Genomic DNA, 26,136 nt, shown 5'->3' on the forward strand with positions numbered 1-26,136 from the left:
ACAACGAAGAAAGTATCGCTAGCCAAAAATTGTCAAAGACTCCAGACACCCTAGTCATAGACTGTTCTCTCTGCTACTGCAAGCGGTACCGGAGCGCCAAGTCTAGGTCCAAAAGGCTTCTTAACAGCTTCTACCCCCAAGCCCAAGACTCCTGAACAGCTAATCAAATGGCTACCCGGACTATTTACATTGTCTGTCCCCTCCCCTCTCCTCTCCCTCTTTTACGCTGCTGCTACTCTCTGTTTATTATCTATGCATTGTCACTTTAACTATACCTACATATTACCTCGACTAACCGGTGTCCCTGCACATTGACTCTGTACCGGTACCCCCTGTATATAGCCTCCCTACTTATTTTTACTGCTTTTATTTTTTACTTATCTATTGTTTACTTAACACTTATTTTTCTTAAAATTGCATTGTTGGTTAAGGGCTTGTAAGTAAGCATTTCACTGTAAGGTGACCTGTTGTATTCGGCGCATGTGACAAATAAAATTAGATTTGATTACCCAACTGACTTTCATGTTGCCTAGCCATTTTCGCTGGCACGCTAACTTAGCAAACTAGCTAACACAAATATAACTGTCTTCTCTAAGCTTGTTTTTCTGTTCACATGTAGGACTTCTACTCACAAACATTTCATGGGACAACAAGAGATATGCATCTTATATTACCTACCTTTCTTTTTCAGATGGATTATCACTTAGCGGAGACATTTTCTCAGAAAGGCTGGTCATGGCTCACATCAACACCATTATCCCAGAAACCCTAGACCCACTCAAATTTGCATAACGCCCCAACAGATTTACAGATGATGCAATCTCTATTGCACACCACACTGCCCTTTTCCACCTGGACAAGAGGAACACCTACGTGAGAATGCTATTCATTGACTACAGCTCAGCGTTCAACACCATAGTGCCCTCAAAGCTCATCACTAAACTAAGGATCCTGGGATTAAACACCTCCCTCTGCAACTGGATCCTTGACTTCCTGACGGGCCGCCCCCAGGTGGTAAGGGTAGGTAACAACACATCTGCCACGCTGATCCTCAACACGGGGGCCCCTCAGGGGCGGGTGCTCAGTCCCATCCTGTACTCCCTGTTCACCCATGACTGCATGGCCAGGCACGACTCCAACACCATAATTAAATTTGCTGACGACACAACAGTGGTAGGCCTGATCACCGACAACGATGACACAGCCTATAGGGAGGAGGTCAGAGACCTGGCCGTGTGGTGCCAGGATAACAACCTCTCCCTCAACGTGACCAAGACAAAGGAGATGATTGTGGACTACAGGAAAAAAAAGAGCACTGAGCACGCCCCCATTCTCATCGACAGGGCTGTAGTGGAACAGGTTGAGAGCTTCAAGTTCCTTGGTGTCCACATCACCAACAAACTATCATGGTCCAAACACACCAAGACAGTCGTGAAGAAGGCACGACAAAGCCTATTCCCCCTCAGGAGACTGAAAAGATTTGGCATGGGTCCTCAGATCCTCAAAAAGTTATACAGCTGCACCATTGAGAGCATCCTGACTGGTTGCATCAAATCAAATCAAATTTTATTGGCCACATGCACCGAATACAACAGGTGCAGACATTACAGTGAAATGCTTACTTACAGCCCTTAACCAACAGTGCATTTATTTTTAATAAAAAAGTAGATTAAAACAACAAAAAAGTTGAGGAAAAAAAGAGCAGAAGTAAAATAAAATAACAGTAGGGAGGCCATATATATTCACCGCCTGGTATGGCAACTGCTCGACCGCAAGGCACTACAGAGGGTAGTGCGTACGGCCCAATACATCACTGGGGCCAAGCTTCCTGCCATCCAGGACCTCTATACCAGGCAGTGTGAGAGGAAGGCCCTCAAAATTGTCAAAGACTCCAGCCACCCTAGTCATAGACTGTTCTTTCTGCTACCGCACGGCAAGCGGTACCGGAGCGCCAAGTCTAGGTCCAAAAGGCTTCTCAACAGCTTCTATCCCCAAGCCATAAGACTCCTGAATAGCTAATCATGGCTACCCGGACTATTTGCACTGCCCCCACACCCCCACCCCATCTTTTTACGCATTTCACGGTAATGTCTACACCTGTTGTATTCGGCGCATGTGGTAAATAACATTTGATTTGAGAAGGCACCAGGCTCCCTTTGCATTAGCTTCCTAGTTAGCTAGCTGGAGACAGCTTCCTGTTTACAATGGGGTGGGATTTAATTTGCTGATCCATAGTTTTGTGATTGGTCGGCACACCAGAAGTTAGTTTATCCTTGCTGTAATTGGACAATTCCGTTTAAAGAGACAATAGTGATGTATTTCAGATATCCTCAATGAGAATGCTAGTGGCCAGAGTCATATCTGGTAGTGGCCAAAGATTGCAATAACAGATTATAATGATCAAACTAGTAATGCCCTGCTAAACATGAACCAATAACTGAGGTCTCAAAAAAGTGCTTCCTTCTAGGTGACACCTTTATGGGTGATGCAGTGTCCTTCACTTGGTCCTTCATCACAACCTACACATCAATTCATAATTTCTGCAGGGAGAACCTTCCCAAGTTCTCCCATGTCACCCTGCTCCTCCGTACACTCCACTGGCTTACAGTCGAAGCTCACATCTACTACAAGAGCATGGTAGCCTACAGAGCAGCAAGAGGAACTGCCCCTCCCTACCTTCAGGCTATGCTCAAGCCCTACACCCCAATCCGAGTACTCCGTTCAGGCACCTCTGGTCTCTTGGCCCACCCACCCCGCTCAGCCCAGTGAACTCCCCCCCCCAAATACCTTTCGTGAACTAACGCAACTTTTTTTCCTCCTTACTAGCTCAGACGTTGCTGATAGCTACCTTTAGGAAAATGTTACTTATGACTGAGATATGTAGTTGTCCCACCTAGCTATCTAAAATGTAATATGTAATGCCTGCAGAATGTCAACAGAAATAATACTGATGGAAAGTGCTTTGATGGTTGTGATATGATTGAGCTGATTAAAGGGGGATTCGCCAGTTTCTACATCCATTTTTTAATTAATGATATCCCATTGATTCTTGATGAATATAACTTATAAATGCCTCATCAGCTTAGTTCAACTGTCGTACACCATCAGAACCCGAAATAAGCTTTTTCTCCAGTGTTTGTAAACAACATGCATGTAAACAAACACTGTATAGCCTCAAAACTTGGTCAGACCTTGCATCCATTTAAGTGGTTACATTTCTCCAGCTCCATTCCCCAGCTTTTTACCAAAACAGTGGTGAGGTGACCACTACATCGTTTCAACTGCGGATTGCCCCTTTATGTTATTGCACTTGTACAACACTCAATAAATGTGTATGTAGTTGTGTTATGAATTAATGCCTATAGTTATATTCCCTTGGCTTGTATATCAAAACATAGCTGCACTAAGGACACTTGAGTTCATCATTCACTGTAAGCAGATCTTAAGTTCCATTCACTACCAAAATCTCTTCAAGATGATAAATCAAACAAATATTGACACACAGCACTTCCATTGTTCAGTAACACTGGACACCAGTTTTGCACTCCAACATTTTAACGTTTATTATGTTGATTTATTTGGAATTTGACTTTTTTTCTTTGAATATCCAACCACAAATGTAGTATTGCATGAGAAGAAAAAGAACATCAACAGTCTTTCAAACAGTGTAATTTTTGGCCAGAACAAAATAGTACATAATCTCCTCTGATTATGTGCTTTAGCATTACAGTGATTACAGGGGAAACTAAAATTAGCTTTAAAAAAATTTATAAACCAACACCAAAACCCTACAGTAATATTTTTAGAGATAGTCTCTTCGTTAAAAAGCAACCAACTCACCTGATAACAATTAACCAACAAACAGCAGAGCCATGTATCGGTCTACTCTCATATAATCTATTTTCTCATTTGAAAAAGTTGTCAAGGTTAACTTGCGGTTAATTCCTTTACTTTCAGAGCACACATGAAATAGTGTAAAACTTCACACTACAGCTACCAACATGTCATGTGACCACATAAATGTTCATCTTTACCGTCGGGGCATTTTACATGCAAGGGAGGGAAGCTTATAATACATTTGCATTAGTAAAAATGAGAATTACTTTTCTTTCTGACCTAAGTACAGGCATATAATACAAAAAAAAAATCTAATGTAGTATTAAAGTCCATCTTTAAGTGTTTTAACATCCCAAATATGCAACTTTAAGTGATTATCTTTGTCAAGTCAGACAAGATTCAGGATCTTGACAGGGGTTTAAATTAAATACATAATTAAAATCTGTACAGTACAAACTCACATACATTATCCTTCAGAGGTCTCCCCCTCTCCCTGATAACCAGTGTCCCAGCCACATTCCTACCAGCAAAGAAGCAGGGTCCATCAATTAGGCATCAACTACAATAACAGTCTAGTGACTCACTACTATTTACATGTTTGTTTTTTTACACCAAAAATTGTGATGAACCTGTTATCTTTGCTTTGATTGTTTGTTTTAATAATTATTTACAACAGAGGTCACTAGGTATGTTCAATACATTTCCCCTAGATCCTGTGTGTGTGTAATCTAGCCTCAAGTGATTTAAACTGAGGTTACAATGTAGGACCCACTTTCTCCAGCACTTTCTCCTTTAGAGTCTCTCTTTTTTGCACTGTTGGTGACACTGACAGGCGTGGGTATCTGTGATGGTCGTGGTGGTGTGGCATTGTCAGCACTGCTCTTCCTGGAACTAGGGGTGTAGTTGAAAGGGCTGACCCTGGCAGCCACAGCCCCACTCGGTGAGCTGTGTTTGCTAGAGTTGGAGGAGCTAAAAGGGGTGCGTTCAGCAACAGACAGTTCATGGGCCTCTGGGACGATGCTTGGGTTACTCTGAGGAGGGTTGAGGTCTGGCCCTTTCTTATCAATACTCTCACTGCTCCTAAACAAGTTTAAATTAGTCTCTGAGCCTAGCCTAAGAGCATTTACACTTTCATTTGTGGACTGTTTGGGATGGGTTTCACTTGTCAAGAGATCAACAGAGGGCATTTTGACTAGAACACTGTCAATTACCGGAGGTGTGTTTGCTGTTGGGGATTTTCCAGACCTCGGGTTGTTAATGGGACAGTCCTCAATCCTCACCCACACATCCTCAGTCTTGGACACTGCAGGGCTCATTTGGTGCCCCATGGCCATGGTGTCCATTGAGTCCATGGAGGAAGAATCATGGCCTTCTGACTGAGACATTTCACTGTCCTTTATCTTCCTCCATGTTCCTTTTAAAGGGTTTCCATCTTTGCCGTGTGGAGACCTTTGGGATGGACTCAGTGGCTGTCGTTCATCCTCACTTTTGCCCTTTTCACTTGACTCAGAGGAGGCAGAGAGGATGGAAGAGGAGCTGCCGGTTCTCTTCCAGGTGCCAACCCTTGGGAGAGAGGATGAGTGTTTGCTGTTTTCCCTCTTCCATGTCCCTTTCCTGTTAAGATTAGGGAGCCTGGAGGGGCTTTCTGAATGTGACCTGGAGATGTCATGCTTCCCTCCTCTTTGAGGCTTCCCATCCCCATTTTCGGAGGAGTTTGGATTCTGAGGGGACTTTTTCCAGTTGCTTCCTTGACTCCCTTGATAGGGCAGAGTCAACGACATATCTGGCAAAGACGGGCTCGACACAGGCGTTTGAGACTGGCTGGTAGAGGAGGGGGACAGAGACTCGAACGAGGCAGACTCTTCCAATTTCCTCTTCAGTGTTGGACTAGGGGCTTCTTTGATGAACGTTGATTGGCGAACTAGGGCAGGTTTCTCCGACCGGTCTGATTCACTTCCACTAGACTTTGTGGACGACATCCTGGACAAATCCTGCTTCTTAGAAGTGCCAGCAACTCCACACTGGTTCAGACTCTTTGAGGCAGATTCACTCCTAGGGATTCCGCTAGTGCTTCTCGTCAAGCCAGTCTGCTTGGGTGGCGTTTGCTGACCCATCTGTCTCCCAGGGGAGGTGTAGGCCATCCTGCCAGAACCAGAAGACTTAGTTGACAATGTGCTTGGAGAAGCAGTGCGAGGCACTTGGGATAATTTGTTTGAGGGGCTGAGACCATTTCTTCCAGGTGACACAGAGGTGCGACCAGGTGACTGCATGGGTCTGGTGGTCAAGGACTGCTGAGCTGGTCTGGATGGTGTGGAGTCTCTGGATCCTGATCGTGATGAAGCTTTACTTGATCCCGATTGAGATCCAGGCTGATCCCTGGTGGGACTAGGGTCAGATTTAGCAGGTGGTTTGATGCTTCTGGGTGAGTTACTGGAGTTCTGCCCTTGAGTGGGGGGAGTTTTTGAGACAGAGGCTGGACCACGGGCTGGAGGCTTCTTTTGGACTGGGCTAGTGCTTGGAGAACTGCTTCTAACACCAGGGACATGGATCATTGTCCTCCCACGAGAGATTATGGGAACACTAGGGGCCGTCGGCCTCTGCTGTAATGAGGCTGGGGTCTCAGCGCTGGCACGTGGTTTTCCTGTTATGAGACTTTTGTAGACTTTCTTGCCCCCTTTAAGAGCTTTTGCTGCCTCCTCTTCCTTTTCTTTCTTTTTTGCTTCTAAAGTGCTCTTTTCACCAGGTTTCAATATCCGTGGGCGTCCTCCTTTGTCGGATGCAGATTTATTATCCTCTGAATTTAAGGGTAAGTGAAAGGGGGAGCCAAGGGATATTCCAGATTTGAGGGAGAGGATTGAGTCAGAGTCAGATGAGCCTTGTCTAGAGAGGCTAGCAGCTGCCTGGTGCAAACTGCTGACGATGGAATTGGCACCCTCTTGGATGGCCTTCCAATCAAAAGATTCAGAGTCTGGAGATAAGGCTTGTTCAGAAACTGGACTATGTGTATCAGTGAGATCCAATGTGAGATCAGGCTCCTCAGCTAAAATTCCATCCATACTTTTCTCCTCAGTGGCATCTCCTTGGTCATTCCCCCCCTTATTTCTGGCTGTCTGTTTCTTCTTTTTTGGCATGGCTGAACTGATGCACTCTTGTAGAAGGTCATCTTCTGAATCAATGCTTAGTGAGCTGAGTGAACTGTTTCTTGAGAAACACACAGGGGTGTCTTCTACATGAAAGGCTTTTGGTGCGTAACCAGAGGCTTGGGGTTTAGAAGGAGCTTCCACCTGAGTTACATCCTCCTCTTCTTTTGGCTGGAGATCTTTGTTGTTGTTCTCTTGGTCAATGTCACTTAACGAGCTGAGAGATGAGTTTCTAGAGAAACACATCGGTGTGTCCTCAATGGAAAACTTCTGCTTCTCATCTGGCACTGGCCCCATGTTTTCTTTGGATGCTTGTGGAAAGACTGCCTGCTTCTGCTGCAGAGGTTTTGTTGGAGCAGTCGGTGGTACATTTGCCCTGTTTGTCCTTGCGGATAGCTCTCCACGGTTTTTCGTCGACACTTTTCTCTGGTCTTTGTCTTTTCTAAGTTGGGCCTTTTCCTTTGAGAGATCAGGTTCATCATCCTCAAAGTCCAAGGAACTCAGGGAGTCATTGCGTGAAAAGCAATAGGGTGTACCCTCTATTGGTGTGTAATTCTGTGGCGAGTCAAAAGCAAACCCTGGCCGTGGCCTCTCATCTGCATTTGGTGGCTTATCTGTGAAATTTCTGGAGGCCATTTTTGGCTCAAGCATTTTGGTTTCTTTGTTTTTATCAGGGTATGAAGCAAAGTGGAAAGGGGGCTGGGGTTTCTTAATCATCCTAGCTCTGTACTCACTACTCTGTGGCATTGGTTTAACAGGGGATGTGGGCTTCTTCTTTTCAACCTCCTGTTGGACTAGACTAACAGGAGAAGCTGATGATGGGTGCTGTGGTTGATCATTCATTTTCTGTACTCTAAAGGGCTTGTGGATTTTACCTTTTGGCATGGCTGAACTGATACACTCTGCTAAGATGTCATCCCCTTCATTTTCTGCAGCAGCAGCTTGTGTGAAGGAAGAAGTAACACCTGCATCTTTTTCCTCTGTACTTTCCCCTTCTGGAATAGTATCCCTTATTTGGCTGGAGGATACTTCTGCACAAGGAGGAGCACAGCTTTCAGCATTGGTCAGCTCATTTGGGGGTGAATCAATGGTGAGGTCGCTGAGAGATGTGGCCGTTGAGAAATTTATAGGGGTTCCCTCTATGCAGTAAATCCTAGGCATGTCCTCTCCATGGGTGAAGCTTACAGTCTTCTGTTGTCCTCGGGTTTGTGAAGGGAGTAACTTGTACACAGGAAGTTGGCTTGGTTTATGGGCAGTAGGTGGTGGTATTCTAGAATTAGTGTTGGAAGGCGATTGCTTTTTGGGTTTTCTTGATGACTTTGTTGGCATGGCGGAGTTTATGCAAGCCTCCAGTATTTCTATATCGTCATCATCTGAATCATCCAAAATGTATTTTTCTGCCTCACCAGGTGAATGCTTCTCTTGGCTTGGGGGTTCTGTAGTGTCATCATGCTCATGCTCAGCCTCATTTCCCTGGTCGTCTTCGTGAACAGGAGACATTATCTTGAGCTCATTATCTTTCTGAATGTAAGGTTCATCTAAGCTTAAAGCACTGAGGCTGGACGCACAAGAGAATCCATCTGGGGTACTCTCTGTCGCAAAGTGTAGCAGGGTGTCGTTATCCGGAAGCACCTGGACTCTCTGGACAGCAGCGTGTACAGCAGCATGCCTTGGAGCCATATCCGCCCTCGGAGGCGGCGGAGGCGGCAGCTTTTTGTGTTTCATTGGGGGTGGATGTTGATGTTGTGGGGGAGGTGGCGTTTTGCTTCGGCTCGGAGGCATGGTCTGACCAGGGCTGTCGGGCAGATCGCTTGGGCTGATGATTCCACTGGGCATCCCGCTGCACAATTCACTCTGTATAGAGCTAGCGATGGAGTTGCTCTCAAAGCTGTCCAGGGAGCTTACAGACGTGCATCTGCTGAACATGAGGGGTGTCTCCTGCACATAGTGCTCTGGGGGGCTTTTGGGAGTCTGGGCACCACTTTTGGATGGTGATTTGGCTCCTGATGAAAACTCAACGGCTTTGTGATGTCTGGATCCGTCTCCATGAACTTGACTAGTCCTTGGAGGCTTCATTCGGACATACTGCACAGACGACTGGCCCTCGGTTGTGCCTTGTTCTTGGGCGTGACTGCCAGTTGACTCTTTCTCAGAGATGGGAAGAGTTGGGTAGTTCCTAGCAGCATTCACATTCCTCTTGCAGCCTTCCATTTCGTCCTCGTCTGAGGACAAGGATGACAGAGAGCTACCCCTTGAGAAACAGATGGGTGTGTCCTCAACGCAGTACGTCTGTAGGGTCTCTTGATTGACGTTAGGAGGTTTGCATGCTGTGTTCTTCTGGCCTGGTCGAGTTGGCCCTGACCTCGTTTGAGCCGAGGATGGATGTAGCTGCATTTGTCTCCCTGCATTCTTTATGGATGTCACGGATGATGTGGAACCATCTTGGCTCAGATGGTCTTTCACTGAGCTCTGAGTGGAGGATGACTTTGAATGACTAAACATGGATTTTTGGGAGGAGGAGTCGGAGTACTTCAGACTGTAATCAATTGGTTGTTCAGTATGATGCTCCTTGTTGTACTTCATACTGTAATTGGTCGGCTGGTCATCCTGTTGTTCTTCCTCTGAGTATCGCTCACTGTAATTGGTTGGTTTGTCATCACCGTAATCATCCACAGACTGGCACATAGTCTGATTGTTCATCTTTTTGTTCATTCCTTGAGTGGGACCAGCATTGCTTTGATCTTGTAGGTGTTGGTTGGAGTTCCTTGATCTGAATCCTTGTTGCATTTCTGTTTGCACGAACCTGGGCTTGTACTTCAATTTCTCCTCCCCCTCACTGTTGCCCTCTGTGTACATGGGGTAGCCTGGGCTTTGAGATCGCACAGACCTCTGATCTGTCTGTTTCATCTCCTCCTCCATGTGCTTAGACCTCGCCCATCTCTCGTTTTGGCTTGGACTTTGCCGACCAGAGTTCAGTTGCTCGTCAGAATACTTTAGGCTGTAGTTGATAGGTGTGTCAACTTCTCCGTCATCATCTTCCATGTGGTTTGCATTGTGGATCTTATGAGCGAGGTCTGCAGGATATTTTCTATAGACGCAACACTTCCCCTCATCATCCTCAGAGTATGAGTCCACAGACGGCTTCATCTGTCCTCTTTTTCCATAGCCGTCAGTGCTGTTAACGCTGTTGAGACTGTCGTTGGACGCCTTGTATTCCAACTTGGGCATTGGACATGGTCTGCCCGAGTGATCGGGTTTAGTGTAGGGATATACATTTGAATGACCATGTGCTGCAGTTTTACAGTGAGGGTCTTGATTAGGGGTCTCTGGTGACCGGTCATCCAGGCCAGTCAGTAAGTGAATGCTGTTCACTTCCTCCATCACCATGGCGATCTGAGCTGCTGTTGTGGCGGGCATCTGCATTCTCTTAGAGTCATGATCTGGGTGGAAACCACTGGGTGCACCCCTCTGTCTGTCTCTGTCCTGGCTACGATCCCTCTCGGCCCTAACACTGTCTATGTTCCCCCTTGGGTTGTCTCTGGGTGACGGACTCGAAAGAACTGGTGTGTTCACGTAAGGGGAGCGCACAGGCACACTGTTAGGGCTAAACCCGTCTGATCTAGAGACACCATCGTAATCACTGTAGACATTCTGCTTGTGCCTGCTTGGTTTACCCCTGTGGGACGCCTTGGGGCTTAAATTGTCAATATTGTCAAACGTCTCCGAGAGGTGCTGAGAGTCCAGTTCCTCGATCAGGGCTTTCTGTTTCCTGACGTGAAGAGAGGGCAGGCTGGAACCAGGTGACATGATGTTGGCGTCCTTGTATTTGGCGGGCCTGTTGGCCATGAGGTTCCTCAGTGCTGCAGCGCTGCCCATGGCGATCATCTTGTGCTTGGAGTGGATGAGGTTCTTCAGCATGCTCACAGCACCCATTTCCCACAAGGCCTCCTGGTCCTTTGCATTGCGGGCCGAGAGGTTCCACAGAGTGCCACACGCGTTGCTCACAATAGTCAGGCTGTGAGACTTCAGGTGCTGCAGGAGTGTCTGAAGACAGCTGTTCTCTCTCAGGATTTGCCTACAGACAGAGAAAGAAAACCACACATGGTCTTGTAAGCTTTCAAGTGTAAGAATTACTAGAGGGGAGTCAGTATAATAATATCAAACCATTATAAGATTTAACAGCATAATACTATAATGAATTATTTTTTATTTGAATAGACATACCTGTGATCTTCATTTGTAGCGATGAGACTAGACACATTGCGCAAGATGCCTCCTCCACTTTCAATGATGGCGAGGGTGTTTGTTTGGCTTCGGTACATCAAAGTGCTAACCAGGAAGGCCAAAGCCCCCTCTACAGCACAGATATCAGCTTTGTTTTCAGTGCAGTGAGCTGACAGGTTCCACAGGGCACTGAGGACACTCTTCAGAGTAGACTCCTTTGAAGGGAGAAGAGGACATACTTTATCAGCATACATATTTCGGCAAATATTCGGGTAAATCTTTATCGAATTCCTATTGTACATTTCATTCACATACTTATACATGATGTTCTCCTTATCATGTAGTTGTATCAAAGTGAGAGTTGTGGATGTCTCACCTTCTGTACCTCCAAGGCACACTCCATCAGAGCCCTGACGCTGCCCACCTCGCGGAGGGTCTTCTTACTGTTCACATCCGCGCGCCAGGACAGGTTCCTCAACACACTGGCAATCACCTGCTGTAGATCCTCACTCTCAGACTTCAGCTGAGCCACCATGGCCCTCATGCATCCCTTCATGGAACATAGTGTGGCCTGAGGATGGAAGACACAGAAAGATGCTTATTATTAATTTGAAGCCAGACTTTATGAACAAGCACAGAGATTCAGATTATCCTCGAAGACACTACTGCCTTTACTTTCAGGTGTGTGTACACATATTGGCAGGTTTCCCAGACCCAGAATGAACCTACTCCTGGACTACAAAGCGTGCTTAATTGAGATTTAAAGTGTTTTTAAATCCAGGAATAGGCAGAACATTTGCAAAATATTAGGTCAGAATTCCACACACATCAACTACATCTAAGGATAAATCGTCTGGAACCAGAGGCTCACCTTATTGGCCACGTCCCCGAAGGTGAGGTTGGTGAGGGCCATGCCAGCGTATCTCCTCAGAGTGACGCTGTAGTGGTCGCTGGTGAGGCCGTAGATTTCACAGTCCACTTGGAGGAGCTCCCCTATAGCCTGCAGACCCCCTGGGAACACACAGCACAGCAGGAGAAATGTCAATCCATCATTGAATGAGTCTGCCCCATGAATGTTCTACTATATTATGTCCAATGCAAGACATTGCATAAGAGCCTACATCTTTATAGGGATGAATACATCAATTATTTATCTGTAACGTGATGCATTAACCTAGCTCTGTTCTGTTTTGGTTTCTCGGGTGATGACAACGATATGAAACATTAAACCGATCAAATAAAGATTTAGTTTCATGAGTTGTTTTTAGATAACTGCCTGGAAATCAGTGGAAAGTGTCACCAAGTGGACTATCCTGGTTAAATAGCCTAAATAAATAAAAAGGTGCATTTGGTCAGAACAACAGTTTTGGAATGAATGCTTACCGAGCTCATTCATAGCGTGCCTGTGCTCTTCATCAAAGGACAGCTTCATTAGAACACATACCGCTGGGCAGATCTGATGCTCCACGGGAGAGGGCACTGACACACACACACACAATCCATTAGAATAAAAACACATTACCCATCCAAATGTCCATACCCTAACTAAAACACAGTTCATCCATCTGAAAGTTTTTGTCCTGCATTACCCATCCAATTATCCATTTAATACATTAAACAAATCAAGCACAAGTGATCTGAGCAGGACCTACTGGGGGTTTATCCTTCCAAATACACAATGAAAAACCAAACCAACACAATTCATTACAACTGTCGCTGTAGTCCTTACTGGGTTTTTGTCCTGCATTACTCATCCAAATAACAATGCCCTAACCAAAGCATGAAATACATCTGAGCAGGCCTTACTGGGGTTTTTATCCTGGTCCACTCCCCTCTCATGGTTCTCCTGCCACTCCCAGCAGGTCTCACAGTAAACCCTGATCTGCTCCAGGAGGTGCAGTACTCTGATCTCCCTGCGCCCTCTCTTATCGTCAGGCTGGGAGTGGATAATGTTATGGAGGGCGGCGCTGGCCCTCGCCCTCGCCTCCTTGCTGCCTCGGGAGTTCCCCAGCAGCACTGAGTCCTTGAATTGAATAGAATTTTACAAAATAATAAATTAAAAACAGGATATCACTTGAAAGCATTCATTAAAATACTTATTTCCAAAGTGGTCCTCGACTGAATAAATAACATCTAGCCGAATGATAAAGAATAAGACAAAGTTACCAAACAAAAACATTACAAACCTTGTCGTTGCCATGGAGGAGTTGGATGAGTAAGGGAAGACAGCCTGACTGGCGCATGGCGATGCAGCTGTCCTGGGAACTGGACATGGCCAGCAGAGTGCGAGACATGTCATCTTTATCATGGGTCCCCAGCATGGAGAGAAGGGAGTACACCATCTCCACCTATAGGGTTAGAGGGCGACCGTGAGAACAACTACTTTGTTGAAGACACGCCCTGATGATACATAGGTCAATTATTAATATCGAAATGGATCAAATTGTCCCACTTGGGATGCAATCTAATTTATGTGAGCTACCTTCCGTTTAAAAAAGCAATTTCTATTACATTTCTAAACTAGATAACATTTCACATTTCCGGTTTGGGCATGCAGGCAGATCTCATGTGGTTTATTATTAAGGGGGATCGTTTGATGAGAACAGTAGAACTACATCAACCCGAGTGTTGGTAGAATATCTGGTTACCTTGGTGCCCAAGTGACTGGTCAGTCTGCGGGGCACAGAGTAACTACCCCCACCCAAACTCATTTCACTGGCAGAGTCCTGATCCAGGCGAGAGCTCGAACCCTAGATTACAAAATAAATAATTTTGTTAAACAACTTTTTAAAGCATTTTTTAAATTAAAATGTATTAATATTGATGTGTTGCTTGTTAGCAATTTCCTACAGTATAACATTACATTTTAGTCATTTAGCAGACGCTCTTCTCCAGAGCGACTTATAGTTAGTGAGTGCATACATTTTCATACTGGCCACCCGTGGGAAACGAACCCACAACCCTGGCGTTGTAAGCACCATGCTCTACCAACTGAGCTACATCTTTGCCTTTCTCATCAAAGCCATTAGTGTGTCACAGTGTGTGACTGTTTTTTTCCACAGAACATTCCCAGCAACCTCATTCATTCTGCTAAGAATCGAGGGAAGTCAGACTACATTACATTTTAAAAGTCGTCGTTAAAATAAAAATCCAACCATTAACGGTTTAACCGCAAGCCTCAGGGATAAAACCTACTCTGAAGTAAGACACATCATTAGCATTAAATGGAAAGTCAAGGCTCTAAGCACGGCAAAAAAGGCAGCGCACGACAGCTCAGCCAAACTCCCCTAACCAACATCACCAGTCAGTCCAATGGCGGAAGTTATTTTCTGGAGCATTATAGGACCAAAGGAAGCAAAAATGAATCCGTCAAACGTTAACTACAAATCTCTGGGGGTGCAAGCACTGTGTTTGTTTCAGATGGACTACATTGCAGTCAAACTACGTAGAATCACAGTCTACAAATCACATTGCATTCCAATATGCTACTCATAATGATCTAATAATGATCCCCTCAAACATGCTGATTGTCTTGGATCAGGTACGGAAAGAAGGTGAGTCTCACCTGAGAACACCCAGCATTAGGCCCACCACTGTGCCCTGAAGCCTGGGCTCCCTGATCCTGAGCAGCCTGGTCATGCATGCTCTGCACGGGGAAAGAAAGAGGGAAATAAGGTTCAGACCTCCAGAGGAGCGAACCATTCATGTAGCAGGCTAAATGAGGGATGAGAGGAACTAGACAACAGAGAGAGAGAGAGGAAACAGAACCAGTCACCTGGAAGCAGAGGCAGAATCCGTTCAAAAAATAGGAAACAGAAAACAGTCCCCGTAGGGCAGGCGGAGAGACTGAAAGGAAGGAAAGGGAGAGAGCGAGAGCAAGACAGAATGAGGAGGAGTGAGAGAGGAGGAAGACAGGAGATTGAGAGAGAGTGGACGTGTGAGACAGGGAGTGATAGCAATAGAGAGAGATTGAGAGTGGGTGTGAGAGACTACGAGACAAACAGAGTGATGGCGATAGAGGATATAGCTTTCAGTCACTAGGCTAGCTAGAGCAGCAGCATCAGGCTTCCTTATCCCTGACCTACATAAGCTGTAGCTCAGCCTGCAGGATGACAGTCAAAGAGGGGGGAATTAAATGTGTCCAATGATTTATCCACTCATGTAGAGTAAGAGATTGTAGTAGTGTACACACACAATTACCAAACAGCCAAACACACGAGCACCCATACTGTATGGGCCACCAAATAAACACAATCTCACATGATGCAGGCATGAGTGCACTGGCTTGAATACGGTATTCATGCACAGTGACACATGAACACCCACCAAGGCCTTATGGCTTCTTGGCTGTGCATCCAACAGGAGCAGAAGGTAGGTCACCGGTTGATTGACTGCACACATTCTCAGTCACTAGGTCAGCTAATGTGTCTAGTGCTGCAGTCTAACATGTCCTCCTTCATTCAATTAGAATTGGATGGAAGACTAGTATAAACACTACCAGTCAAAAGTTTGGACACACCCACTCAATCAAGGGTTTTTCTTTATTTTCACTATTTTTTACATTGCAGAAGAATAGTGAAGACATCAAAACTATGAAATAAAACATATGGAATCATGTAGTAACCAAATAAAGTGTTTAACAAGTCAAAACATATTTTATATTTGAGATTCTTCAAATAGCCACCCTTTGCCTTGATGACAGCTTTGCACAATCTGAAAAACATCCCCACAGCATGATGCTGCCACCACCATGCTTCACCGTAGGGATGGTGCCAGGTTTCCTCCAGACATGACGTTTGGTATTCAGGCCAAAGAGTTCAATCTTGTTTCTTATTGTCTGAGAGTCTTTAGGTGTCTTTTGGCAAACTCCAAGCGGTGTGTCATGTGCCTTTTACTGAGGAGTGGCTTTCGTCTGGCCACTCTACCATAAAGGCCTGATTGGTGGAGTGCTGCAGAGATGGTTGTCCTTCTCAAAGGTTCTCCCATCTCCACAGAGGAACTCTGGAGCTCTGTCAGAGTGACCATCGGGTTCTTGGTCACCTCCCTGACCAAGGCCCTTCTCCACCGATTGCTGAGTTTGGCCGGGCGGCCAGCTCTAGGAAGAGTCTTGGTGGTTCCAAACTTCTTCCATTTAAGAATGGAGGGCACTGTGTTCTTGGGGACCTTCCATGCTGCAGAAATGTTTTGGTACACTTCCCCAGATCTGTGCCTCGACACAATCCTGTCTCGGAGCTCTACGGACAATTCCGTCGACATCATGGCTTGGTTTTTGCTCTGACATGCACTGTGAACTGTGGGACCTTATATAGACAGGTGTGTGCCTTTCCAAATCATGTCCAATCAATTGAATTTACCACATGTGGACTCCAATCAAGTTGTAGAAACATATCAAGGATGATCAATGCCTGAGCTCAATTTCAAGCCTCATAGCAAAGGGTCTGAATACTTATGTAAATAAGGTATTTCTGTTTTTTATTTTTCATAAATTTGCTAACATTTCTAAAAACCTGTTTTCGCTTTCTCATTATGGGGCATTGTGTGTAGATTGCTGAGGATTTTTATTTATTTAATCCATTTTAGAATAAGGCTGTAATGTAACAAAATGTGGAAAAAGTCTAGGGGTCTGAATACTTTCCAAAGGCACTGTATGTATGTATGCATGTATATTTTTACTGCTCTAAGGATATAATTCTTCTTTGGATTATCTTATTTACTATTATGTATTGATTTTTTCCCCCACTCTGTATGCGATATGCACTGCAGAGAACACCGGAAGAAATTTTATTTATTTATTTATTATAACACCGGAAGAAGAATGATCACTGAATTATGACAGTGAACTATAGTAATGTTTGTGTGTGTGTCAATTAATCCCATAAGGGATGGGTTGCCAACTGGTAATTTGACACGAAAATAAAATGTCATTCATTCACTAGCTCTCTTTTTAATATTTAACACAAGGAGAGAGAACAGGAGAAAGCCTATGGTTCATTTCACCCCCCAGAATCAGGGTCAGAAGTTAGATACAGTGGAATGCTGGAAGGAACTCCGTATTCTAGAGTTGCTTCTAGCATTCTAGTGTCCTTAGGAGCCACTGTAAATAAATGCTGCTCTTGTTTAGATGAGCAGAACACTGCAAAATGATTGGATGAGAGAGGACAGTGTGTGTTCAGTTCAGATAAATCACCATATCGGATCAGTAACAAAGCATTATTGTACACTAGTCAATGTCCATGAGACATTTCTCTGTAAAGCAGGGATGGAGGCTACACATCATTCCCCATTGCATAGAAAGGGGAACGGTACGGTTAGCGCAACCAGTACAACATGGAGGATTAAATGGATATCAGAAAATGGGATGGCTGACTGACATGGTACGACACTCAGATGGAAGCAGCTTCAGGTTCTTTACATGACTAAAAGCCAACAACCTGTGACCACGGAATGTCTGCTGAGACGGAGATGTCCACACAGGCCAGGCATTAGCCAGAATACAGAGACAGGCCAGGCATTAGCCAGAATACAGAGACAGGCCAGGCATTAGCCAGAATACAGAGACAGGCCAGGCATTAGCCAGAATACAGAGACAGGCCAGGCATTAGCCAGAATACAGAGACAGGCCAGGCATTAGCCAGAATACAGAGACAGGCCAGGCATTAGCCAGAATACAGAGACAGGCCAGGCATTAGCCATAATACAGAGACAGGCCAGGCATTAGCCATAATACAGAGACAGGCCAGGCATTAGCCAGAATACAGAGACAGGCCAGGCATTAGCCAGAATACAGAGAAAGTGTTGCCAGAAACAACAGAGGGTCAAAATATCTCAATGTAAATACATTTAGGGCTGGTTTCCCAGACACAGATTATGCTTAGTCCCGGACCCTCTGTATTGTCGAAGGGCATTTTAGTCATTTTGGACAGGAATAATGTGTGTCCGCTAAATGTATTTACAGTGAGATATTCTGTACCTTTATTGTCCTGGCTAGAACAAGGCCTAGATGTACAGTCTAGAGGCTGGGGTGAGTATCACATACCTCTGGTTCTGCAGGTGGAGACTGGACACGCTGTTGGATCTTCAGTATGTCCTTCTCTATCTGCTGAATACGAGTCACCCTCACCTGAAACACGGCAGGACATTTACAGGAAGCAATCACTCAGAGGATGATAACCGGATATTACAATTATGTAACACTTACTGAATAAAAGCATTCGTAGAAGCAGACAGACGTTGTTGAATTATGTCAATTTAAGTCCATTTACTAAATGTCCTACCCCCCAACTGCCTACATAATCTCATCCCACTTAATCAGTATCCTTACTGACCATTCTGTTCTTCCTGTGTGTGTGTGTGTGTTTCCTAATCAATGACTCATTCCATACATTTCTCTACCTCCTCTCTCCTTTTTCACTGTCTCCATTTATCTCATCCATCTTTCCTCACCTGTGCCCTCTTCTCCATATCCTGGCAGGTTCCCAGCTGTTTCTCCATGGCGGCTCTGATCTGCCTCGCCTCGTACTCCAGTTGCCTACGGGTCATATCCGTCTGCAGGGAGAATTGCTGCAACCGCAAACATGATCAACAACACATCAGGCATGACGAAATGTTGAATATTTAATACTGCAGAGAGGATAACTGCGTACTGTCAGTTATGGTACTTTGAGAGCATCTATAAGTCATTATACCCCATCCCAACACACTTACATTCTCAGTCAGCGGTAGGCTGTCGATCCTCTTGGTGAGGTTCTGCAGCTGTGCGTAATACTGGTCCTTCTTCTTCTCCTCTTTCTCCAGCTCCGCCATCAATAAGGACCTGACAGGACAGAGACAATCGCACCAATCAGAGACCCAAGATATAAAAAATGCAATAAACAATTCACCAATCAGAGACCAAAGATACAAAACACTGACCGAAGTCAGACCATATAAACTCCAATCAAGGACCTAAGAGAAAGACACATATACAGCATTGATATGCCAGAATAAAACAGGGTAGGTGTCCTGAATACGACCGCCTAATGCATCCGGTCTGTGACTAATGCCCGGGAATACACTTTGCAACCTAACAATGTTAGCATGACGCACTATGTGATGGAAGCCCTCAGACTGCACCATTGCATTCATAATGTGATTTGGCAGGGAGAGAGGCAAATGTAGGGAATAGGGTGCCGTTTGGGATGGAGACTAAGTATAGCCTTCAACAAAGACAAACTAATGTGAAAATACATCATAATGCAAGCAGGAGCTCACCTCTCCTTCTCCAGCTCCTCCAGGTAGCCAGCGGTGTCTCTGCCGCCATTGGACACCCCTCTCTTTTGGAGGGAGCCCAAGGAACCCATGGGGCTGGGGCTGCTGTCCCCTGAATGCCCAGAGCCTGAACCCTGCATGGAAGATGGCTTAGGTCTCAGCTTTACCCCTGGGTAAGTGTTAGGATCCAGGCTAATTTCTACCGGAGGAAGGAACATCAAATTGAGGTTATTTAATAGAACATGCGTTTCAGTCAGCTAATTCTGTCACCTCATGTGGGATGCATACCTTTCAGTCTTTCTAGGAGATCGATTTGTCCAGATGAATCGGTTGAGTCTTCTTCAATGCTTCCCTGTATGTGTTTCAGCACCTCCTGAAAGACAGGAAAAGCAATCACTTTTAATGTATTGTTTGTAAACACACAACCGCGAATAAGAACACTGAACAACATCTAGTTGATATGTATACGCACAGAGGGACACACTCACACACATTTCAAAAGCAGGAAAGAACAGCAATGTTCTTTTAGTTTAGAAACAGAAAAAAGTAAGGGGGGGGGGGGGGACTCCGGTAATGTTTGCCGGACGGTAGCAGAGTGAACAGTCTATGGCTTGGTTGGCTGGAGTCTTTGGCAATTTTTCGGGCCTTCCTCTGACGCTGTCTGATATAGAGGTCCTGGATGGCAGGGAGATCGGCCCCGGTGTACTGGGCTATCCGCACCATCCTCTGTAGTGCTTTACGGTTCAAGGGCGGTGCATTCGCCATGCCAAGCAGTGACGCAGCCAGTCAAGATGCTCTCGATGGTGCAGCTGTAGATCTTTTTCAGGATCTGAGGGCACATGCAAAATCTTTTCAGCCTCTTGAGGGGGTATGTGTGGAACATGTTAAGTCCTTCGTGATGTGGACGCCAAGGAACTTGCTTCCCACCTCTCCCTCTTTCAGTCTCTCCCTCCCCTTAACTATCCCTCGCTCTTCCTCCCCCCCCCCAACGTCACAACCAGGAGGTTCACAGTCAGAGAGACAGACATCTAATAGGGCTTTGAAGAAGACCTTTCCTCTTTAGAAGAACAAAAGTGCAACAGAAAAGTAGCAGCAAAGAACGGGCTGATTCATTACAGTGGTCGCTAATCAGAAACAAAAAGAAGTCTTCTTGAATAAGGCTAGGTCTAATGAATTGGTCAGGTGCCTTTCTTGGATACAGACAGTATAGTAGGTTGGACCCTAACTAAGTCTCTCTGTTCCTAAAGAGCATGCCACTAATGGCTTTTTAAGAAATGGCCCTTTGATTTCATCAGTGACTTTGCCCTGAAGGGAGGGATGCTATTCTTTAGACTTGATATTGTTCTCAGTGTACTCTACTCTTCAGTCAACCAATGACATCTGCCATCCTCTAGGTCAGCTAGAGCAGTTTTTCTCCTCCTATGGACATTATCTCCCATCCTTTCCGATAAGGTATCTGATGCATCTTCATCTTTAGCCTTTTCACAGGCCAACCAACCCAAAGACATACAGTAGCAATGCATTGTTTGCTGTAGGCCTATATCCACAAATGAAAAAAACTAAATTTAGCCAAAACCCTTGTTAAAGTGGGAAAAGCAGCCTAGTTAATACTTATAAAACCATTAAATGACACATTTCAAAATGGAACTCTGAACCCACTTGACCTAATATACACCACATTATGAAGATCTTACAGATCTTGATCCCGCTACGGGTTTGTTTGACTACGTGTCCTGTCCATAATCAGTTAAACGCTCGGCTCTATAACATCACTGGAAAAAGATCATGAACATAATTAGCCTATTGAAGCTGCCTTGTTACAGGAGGACTAAGACTTACCACAATGAACTTACAACAGTGACAAACTGAAGGGTGGAAAGGCATACTTCCAGAGGAGAATAATAAATCCAGCGTTAAAACAACTAGGCCTACAATCAGAATGATACAGCATAGCGAACGAGAGGCTGGATACGATCATGTCCATATAGCTCAGGAACCCCAGAGTTCAGTACTACAGCTGTAGCAGCAGTGGTAGTCTCCACAGCAGGCAGAATCCTCCAACCAATCTGGACTTTATATTGTATTAACTGCAAATTTGTACTGCAGGTCAATAAATCAAAAGTTAGTAAAAAGGTATTTCCAGATTGAATGGTTCGTTAGCTTATGTAATTTTTCAAGTGGACTAGAAAGAATAGTCTCCCGTCCTCCAGTGAGTCCGAGGGGAGAGGGAAGCATCAGAGCAGAGAAGTGATGTCCGACGACACAATGTCCGGCGACAACACGGCTCCCACTCAGGAAACAGAACAGGGTTTTTCTTCTACCCTGCCTGTCCCAGTCTCAGTCAAAGACCAGGGGCCATCAAGAGGCTATGTCCATACAGCTGCTTCCCATTAGATTGAAGGGTTACTCCCAACGTAACCAAACGCATGACCCGGAGGGTCACAGTGTCCGCTGACCTCCACCCTATGACCTCTGATCCTGGCCCATGCATCGATGAGCGGGCTGAAAGGGGGTCAGACCAGAGGGCTGGATAGCAGGAAACAACACACACACAGCCCTGACTGTGTGATGCGCCCTCTCCCGCTCCCTCTAAAGCATGTGTGACGTCTAGACACACTGCACAACGGCTGCATTATCAGGCTGGGATCATATGATAAAAGAGCCCCTCATTCTATTCACAGCAGCTCCTAGCAGAACCACTCCTCTATTCAACCATCGGGGGTGACGGACATGTTGTTGCTAACATGTGACTAGAATACAGGTCATTTAGAACGCTGATTACTAGCTGACCGTAAATTCAAGACCAAGAGGAGAATCCATATAGATTGATCTGGCCTATAAAAAGACCCATAAAAACAAATAACCATTGGGTCCTTGAGAGTAAATGAAATTTGAGGACAGGCAAGCCACTACTGTAGGAAAGTACAAAAAACACTAATCAAGTCCGACCTTACTTCAATTAGTAGGATAATCAAATACTAGCTGCTAAACCAAATAAAAAAGGAAAGCAAACCTTGAAGCAGCCACATCGATACCAAGTCCAGTTGTCAACTCTTTAAATTATATTTTTAGTCCACTGCTGTCCGAGTCTCAGCATTCTGGATCTGTTTGCTCAATCCGAGACGGGAAAATGGACGCACTCTTCCCCAATAAACAAATCCAACAGAGAGACCGGCTAGAATACCAGGGCATCCCTGCAGTGTTTGAGTGTCCTGCATGCCCTCCACACACACACACACACACACTACAGACAGCCAGGCTTTTAAAAAGGTAATCCAATACTCCTAGTAACTCAAATCAATGCTGTAAAAGTACCCATCTGCAGAGCCAAAACCCACCCAGCACGCCAGGGTCTCATTCTCATCAGACTCTCGTTTCATCTGAACTGGGCTCCCATGAGGCCCTGGGGTTTGGTTGTTGGTTGGCCTGTGAGTCCGGTTGGAGGGACGGGTCCTGTGTGTGAGTGGGGGGGGGCAAAGCAGAACAAGGGGAGAGGGGAAGGGACCACGCCATGTCCGGCTATTGTACTGCACTCTGACTGGAAAAAGGTAGACTGTCATTGAGAATGCTATTTTATTTTATTTTTTATGCATGTGGTGTGTAATAAGGAAAAAACAAGCATTGATGTTGTCATGGGAAGGCAGGCCTGGAGGGTTTAGATTAGGACACTAATGTGTGAAGTAACCTTACTGGCTAGGCTTTACTTAACGAGAGACCCAGAACACCACAGATTCCTGTTAGGTAATTTTAGGATTATAGTACACCAGAAATAAGACTTCTCAAAATAGAAAAAGGCATGGATTTTTTTGGGGGGGAAACGGGAGTTCTGTTTTGTTCAAAAGCTATTCATTGATGATCGGAAAACCTTAATTTCTATGTCTGAAACTCCTTGATTTAACTTTTCTGCTAAACAAAGTGGATTCCTAAAAAGCTTAGGAGATTCAGGGCCCCGTTAAGTAGAAAGCTTAAATCATAAAAACCTGTCTGTTCTGAGAACTAAGCCCATTTCAACTCCCCCAGTAGCAGTATTAGACTATTATGTTGTGGACCCACCCACTGGGAATGAGCCACTAGTATTGATCCCCCCAAAAGGTGATTTCAATTTCACCAGTAACTTCTGAAGAAACTTTCTGCCAGAAACTTAAGAGATATCACATGCAAAATGTCACTTTATATCATCGCTTTCCACATACAGGATGGAATGACTGAGGATTTATAGAGGTTTAGTGCTCATCTAAAGCTGTAGGGTTTATGTTAAAACTGGGTTACATAAGATACAAGTACAATTCGATGTGTGTGTGTCCGTGTGCGCGCGTGTGCGCACGTGCTCGTAAACATAATTATTGAACTAAAATGGAGCTCTTGTTGCGCTGTGTGTCATGGCTTGGTGTGTAGGAAAGAGAGGAAGCCTGCTCAGTGCTCATTGATGGAGATGCCGTTGTTCGTGCTCTCCTCTGGTCTCCCTGCAGCTGTGAGCCTGTGACAGCCTGGATGCGTCCCAAATGGCACCCCATTCCCTATATAGTGCACCCTATGGGCCCTGGTCAAATGTAGTGCACTATAAAAGGGGAAAATGGTGCCATTTGGGATGCAGACCCTGAGCCCCGAGGAGAGAGGAAATGGCTGGATGTCGTAACTGAGAGAGGCGCATTCATCAGATACAATGAGAGGAAGGGAGAGAGACGCTAAAAAAAGACCCTGCCTTCCCCGAGGTGCGGAGGGAAGAGAGCGTCTCAGAATGAGCAGTGTGTGTGTGTGTGTGTCTTTGAAAGAGCAGCTTACATCGATCTAAACGTGCCAGAGGGAGATATGGTTTCTGATTAATACAAGACTGATTACCACAAAGGGAAAAGGCGGACTGTCTTTAATCTCTTCCATTAGTCATTAACAATACCATTATTCACCCCCTGAATAATCTAATTATTTATGATCCATCTTTTATGATCTCACCAGGGGTTCTCCCCAGTAAGAAATACTAACAGGCCATATTTCTACAAGATAGGCCTGATAATTCTCACTTGGTTGGAAATGATAACCCTTCCCCCTAATTAGCCTACATAGAAACATTGCACTACAGTGCTTTAGAGTTTATACTACTTAGGCTACCATTAACCTACAAAACACTCAACTTACGATAAGCATTAAGCTAAACCCTATTTAGTAAGCATTGCAGGATGCAGTAACCTAACCTCCAACACTATAGCTTACAGTCCAGGAAGGATTTCTGAACAATACAGGTCAACACAATGGATGGCGTCGTTGCACCAAGGACAAAAATTATACTTGAATGTATTTTAATTTTTTTACACATTACATCTCCTTAAAAAGAGTTAAGCTAGTGCCAGAGATTGAGAAATCCCTAAGCCAAACCCAGGCTGGTTCTGTATCTGCAGCAGCACAAAGGGGTGTGCCACAGCCACCTCCCTCCAGCGTGAAATAGACTGCAGAGTAGCAGGTAGCCTATCCCTAGGCTTACTAAACTGACTGAGTTGGCAGGTTTTCCATTTGAGCCAAAGCAGACGGAGAGGCAGAGCAGAGCTGATGGGGCGCATTGTTAATAGATAGACTGGCACATTCAGCACTGCTGCTAAGCTAAGGGTAGAGCCGGTAGACCCCGACCAGCCCCCCCCCCCCCCCCCCCCCCAAAGTGAGACTGAGGCAAACCTCAAACCCAGCTCCAAACCTACTGGAAAGTGAACACAGTCTCACATAAAGTATGTGTCATCAGTGTTATTCACATTAAGACTCACCCAGCGTCGACTAATAGCTAATACTGACTAAGCTTGCACCAAACATATACCTCAGCAAGTCCCTACATGCTGTGAGTCCTTCCACGATGTCACTCATTCCCAGGAAATGAATATGTCACAACACACAAAAGCAACTAAGCATTTTAATAGATCAGAGAGAATCAACCCCTAGTTGATTTGTGATTCAGGGAAAGATCTGCGGTCTCTTGTCCTTAGCTCCTGGGCTAATGAGTCGTCCACAAAATGTACTGCCACATGTAAGAAAGTAGTGCTCCCTAATGTGAGGTGGCACCACTCACTACCCAGGGGTGCATTGTGGGGTAGAAGACATTGACAGAGATTGTTGAGAACCCAAATACTCCTGTGAGAACAGAAAAGCCCTAGGAGTTTAAAATCACCTCCTGAAGTCTCAGCCTGCCAGGTCACATCATCCAATTAAAGCAACGGCACCTAGCAGGCTGGTACATCCAACCCCAGTGTGTATGTGTCCAGTGTGTGCGTGTCCAGTGTGTATGTGTGTGTGTGTGTGTGTGACACATTCAGCAGCCAAGCCCAGGATGGCAGCTCTTCTCATGAACAGTCCAAGGCTGTGTCTGAAAATGTTACTAACCTCCAAATCTTTCCATCCTCAGTCTCAATTCCTCTGAAATTGCATTGGAGGAGAGGATCCAAGGGGCCTCCCTCGAAACCCCATCTTCCAATAAGCTTCGAGAGGAATTGAGGAAACAAGGACAGCAGAAACGAGGATGACAGCTAGTAACGTTTTCAGACACAGCCCAACTCTGGGCTGCAGATAGGGAGGGGATAATTCAAGAGAGTGACAATACAGTGGGATGTGTCGAGAGCGAGAGGCCTGTGAAGGGGTGTTGTGAGAATGTGGACAGGATGAGGAGAAAAGGAGGATATATTTATTTCTGTCTCGGATACTAGCTAACATT

The 26,136-nt window shown here is 45.2% G+C and overlaps 1 protein-coding gene and 1 pseudogene across 2 annotated transcripts in view; both read right to left on the reverse strand.

The window, feature by feature from the left end:
- Window positions 1-732, reverse strand: part of LOC311135631 (signal recognition particle 19 kDa protein-like) — a 35,736-nt pseudogene extending 35,004 nt beyond the window's left edge. Inside the window, exon 1 of the transcript in view lies at window positions 679-732. The product of the transcript in view is annotated as a signal recognition particle 19 kDa protein-like (transcript). The remainder of the gene's footprint in view (window positions 1-678) is intronic.
- A 2,781-nt stretch (window positions 733-3,513) lies between these two features.
- Window positions 3,514-26,136, reverse strand: part of LOC311136637 (adenomatous polyposis coli protein-like) — a 37,746-nt gene continuing 15,123 nt past the window's right edge. The window contains exons 3-16 of the mRNA XM_084170835.1: window positions 19,737-19,821; window positions 19,452-19,647; window positions 18,906-19,014; window positions 18,645-18,761; window positions 18,238-18,321; window positions 14,767-14,847; window positions 13,850-13,951; window positions 13,388-13,549; window positions 13,008-13,224; window positions 12,585-12,680; window positions 12,073-12,212; window positions 11,578-11,772; window positions 11,202-11,416; window positions 3,514-11,052 (exon numbers count right to left, since the gene is read on the reverse strand). Coding sequence (XP_084026961.1) covers window positions 4,581-11,052; window positions 11,202-11,416; window positions 11,578-11,772; window positions 12,073-12,212; window positions 12,585-12,680; window positions 13,008-13,224; window positions 13,388-13,549; window positions 13,850-13,951; window positions 14,767-14,847; window positions 18,238-18,321; window positions 18,645-18,761; window positions 18,906-19,014; window positions 19,452-19,647; window positions 19,737-19,821 — 8,271 coding nt within the window. The 3' untranslated portion in view covers window positions 3,514-4,580. The remainder of the gene's footprint in view (window positions 11,053-11,201; window positions 11,417-11,577; window positions 11,773-12,072; window positions 12,213-12,584; window positions 12,681-13,007; window positions 13,225-13,387; window positions 13,550-13,849; window positions 13,952-14,766; window positions 14,848-18,237; window positions 18,322-18,644; window positions 18,762-18,905; window positions 19,015-19,451; window positions 19,648-19,736; window positions 19,822-26,136) is intronic.

This window comes from Coregonus lavaretus, assembly GCF_964263955.1.
Source record: "Coregonus lavaretus genome assembly, chromosome: 10".
Taxonomy (NCBI): domain Eukaryota; kingdom Metazoa; phylum Chordata; class Actinopteri; order Salmoniformes; family Salmonidae; genus Coregonus; species Coregonus lavaretus.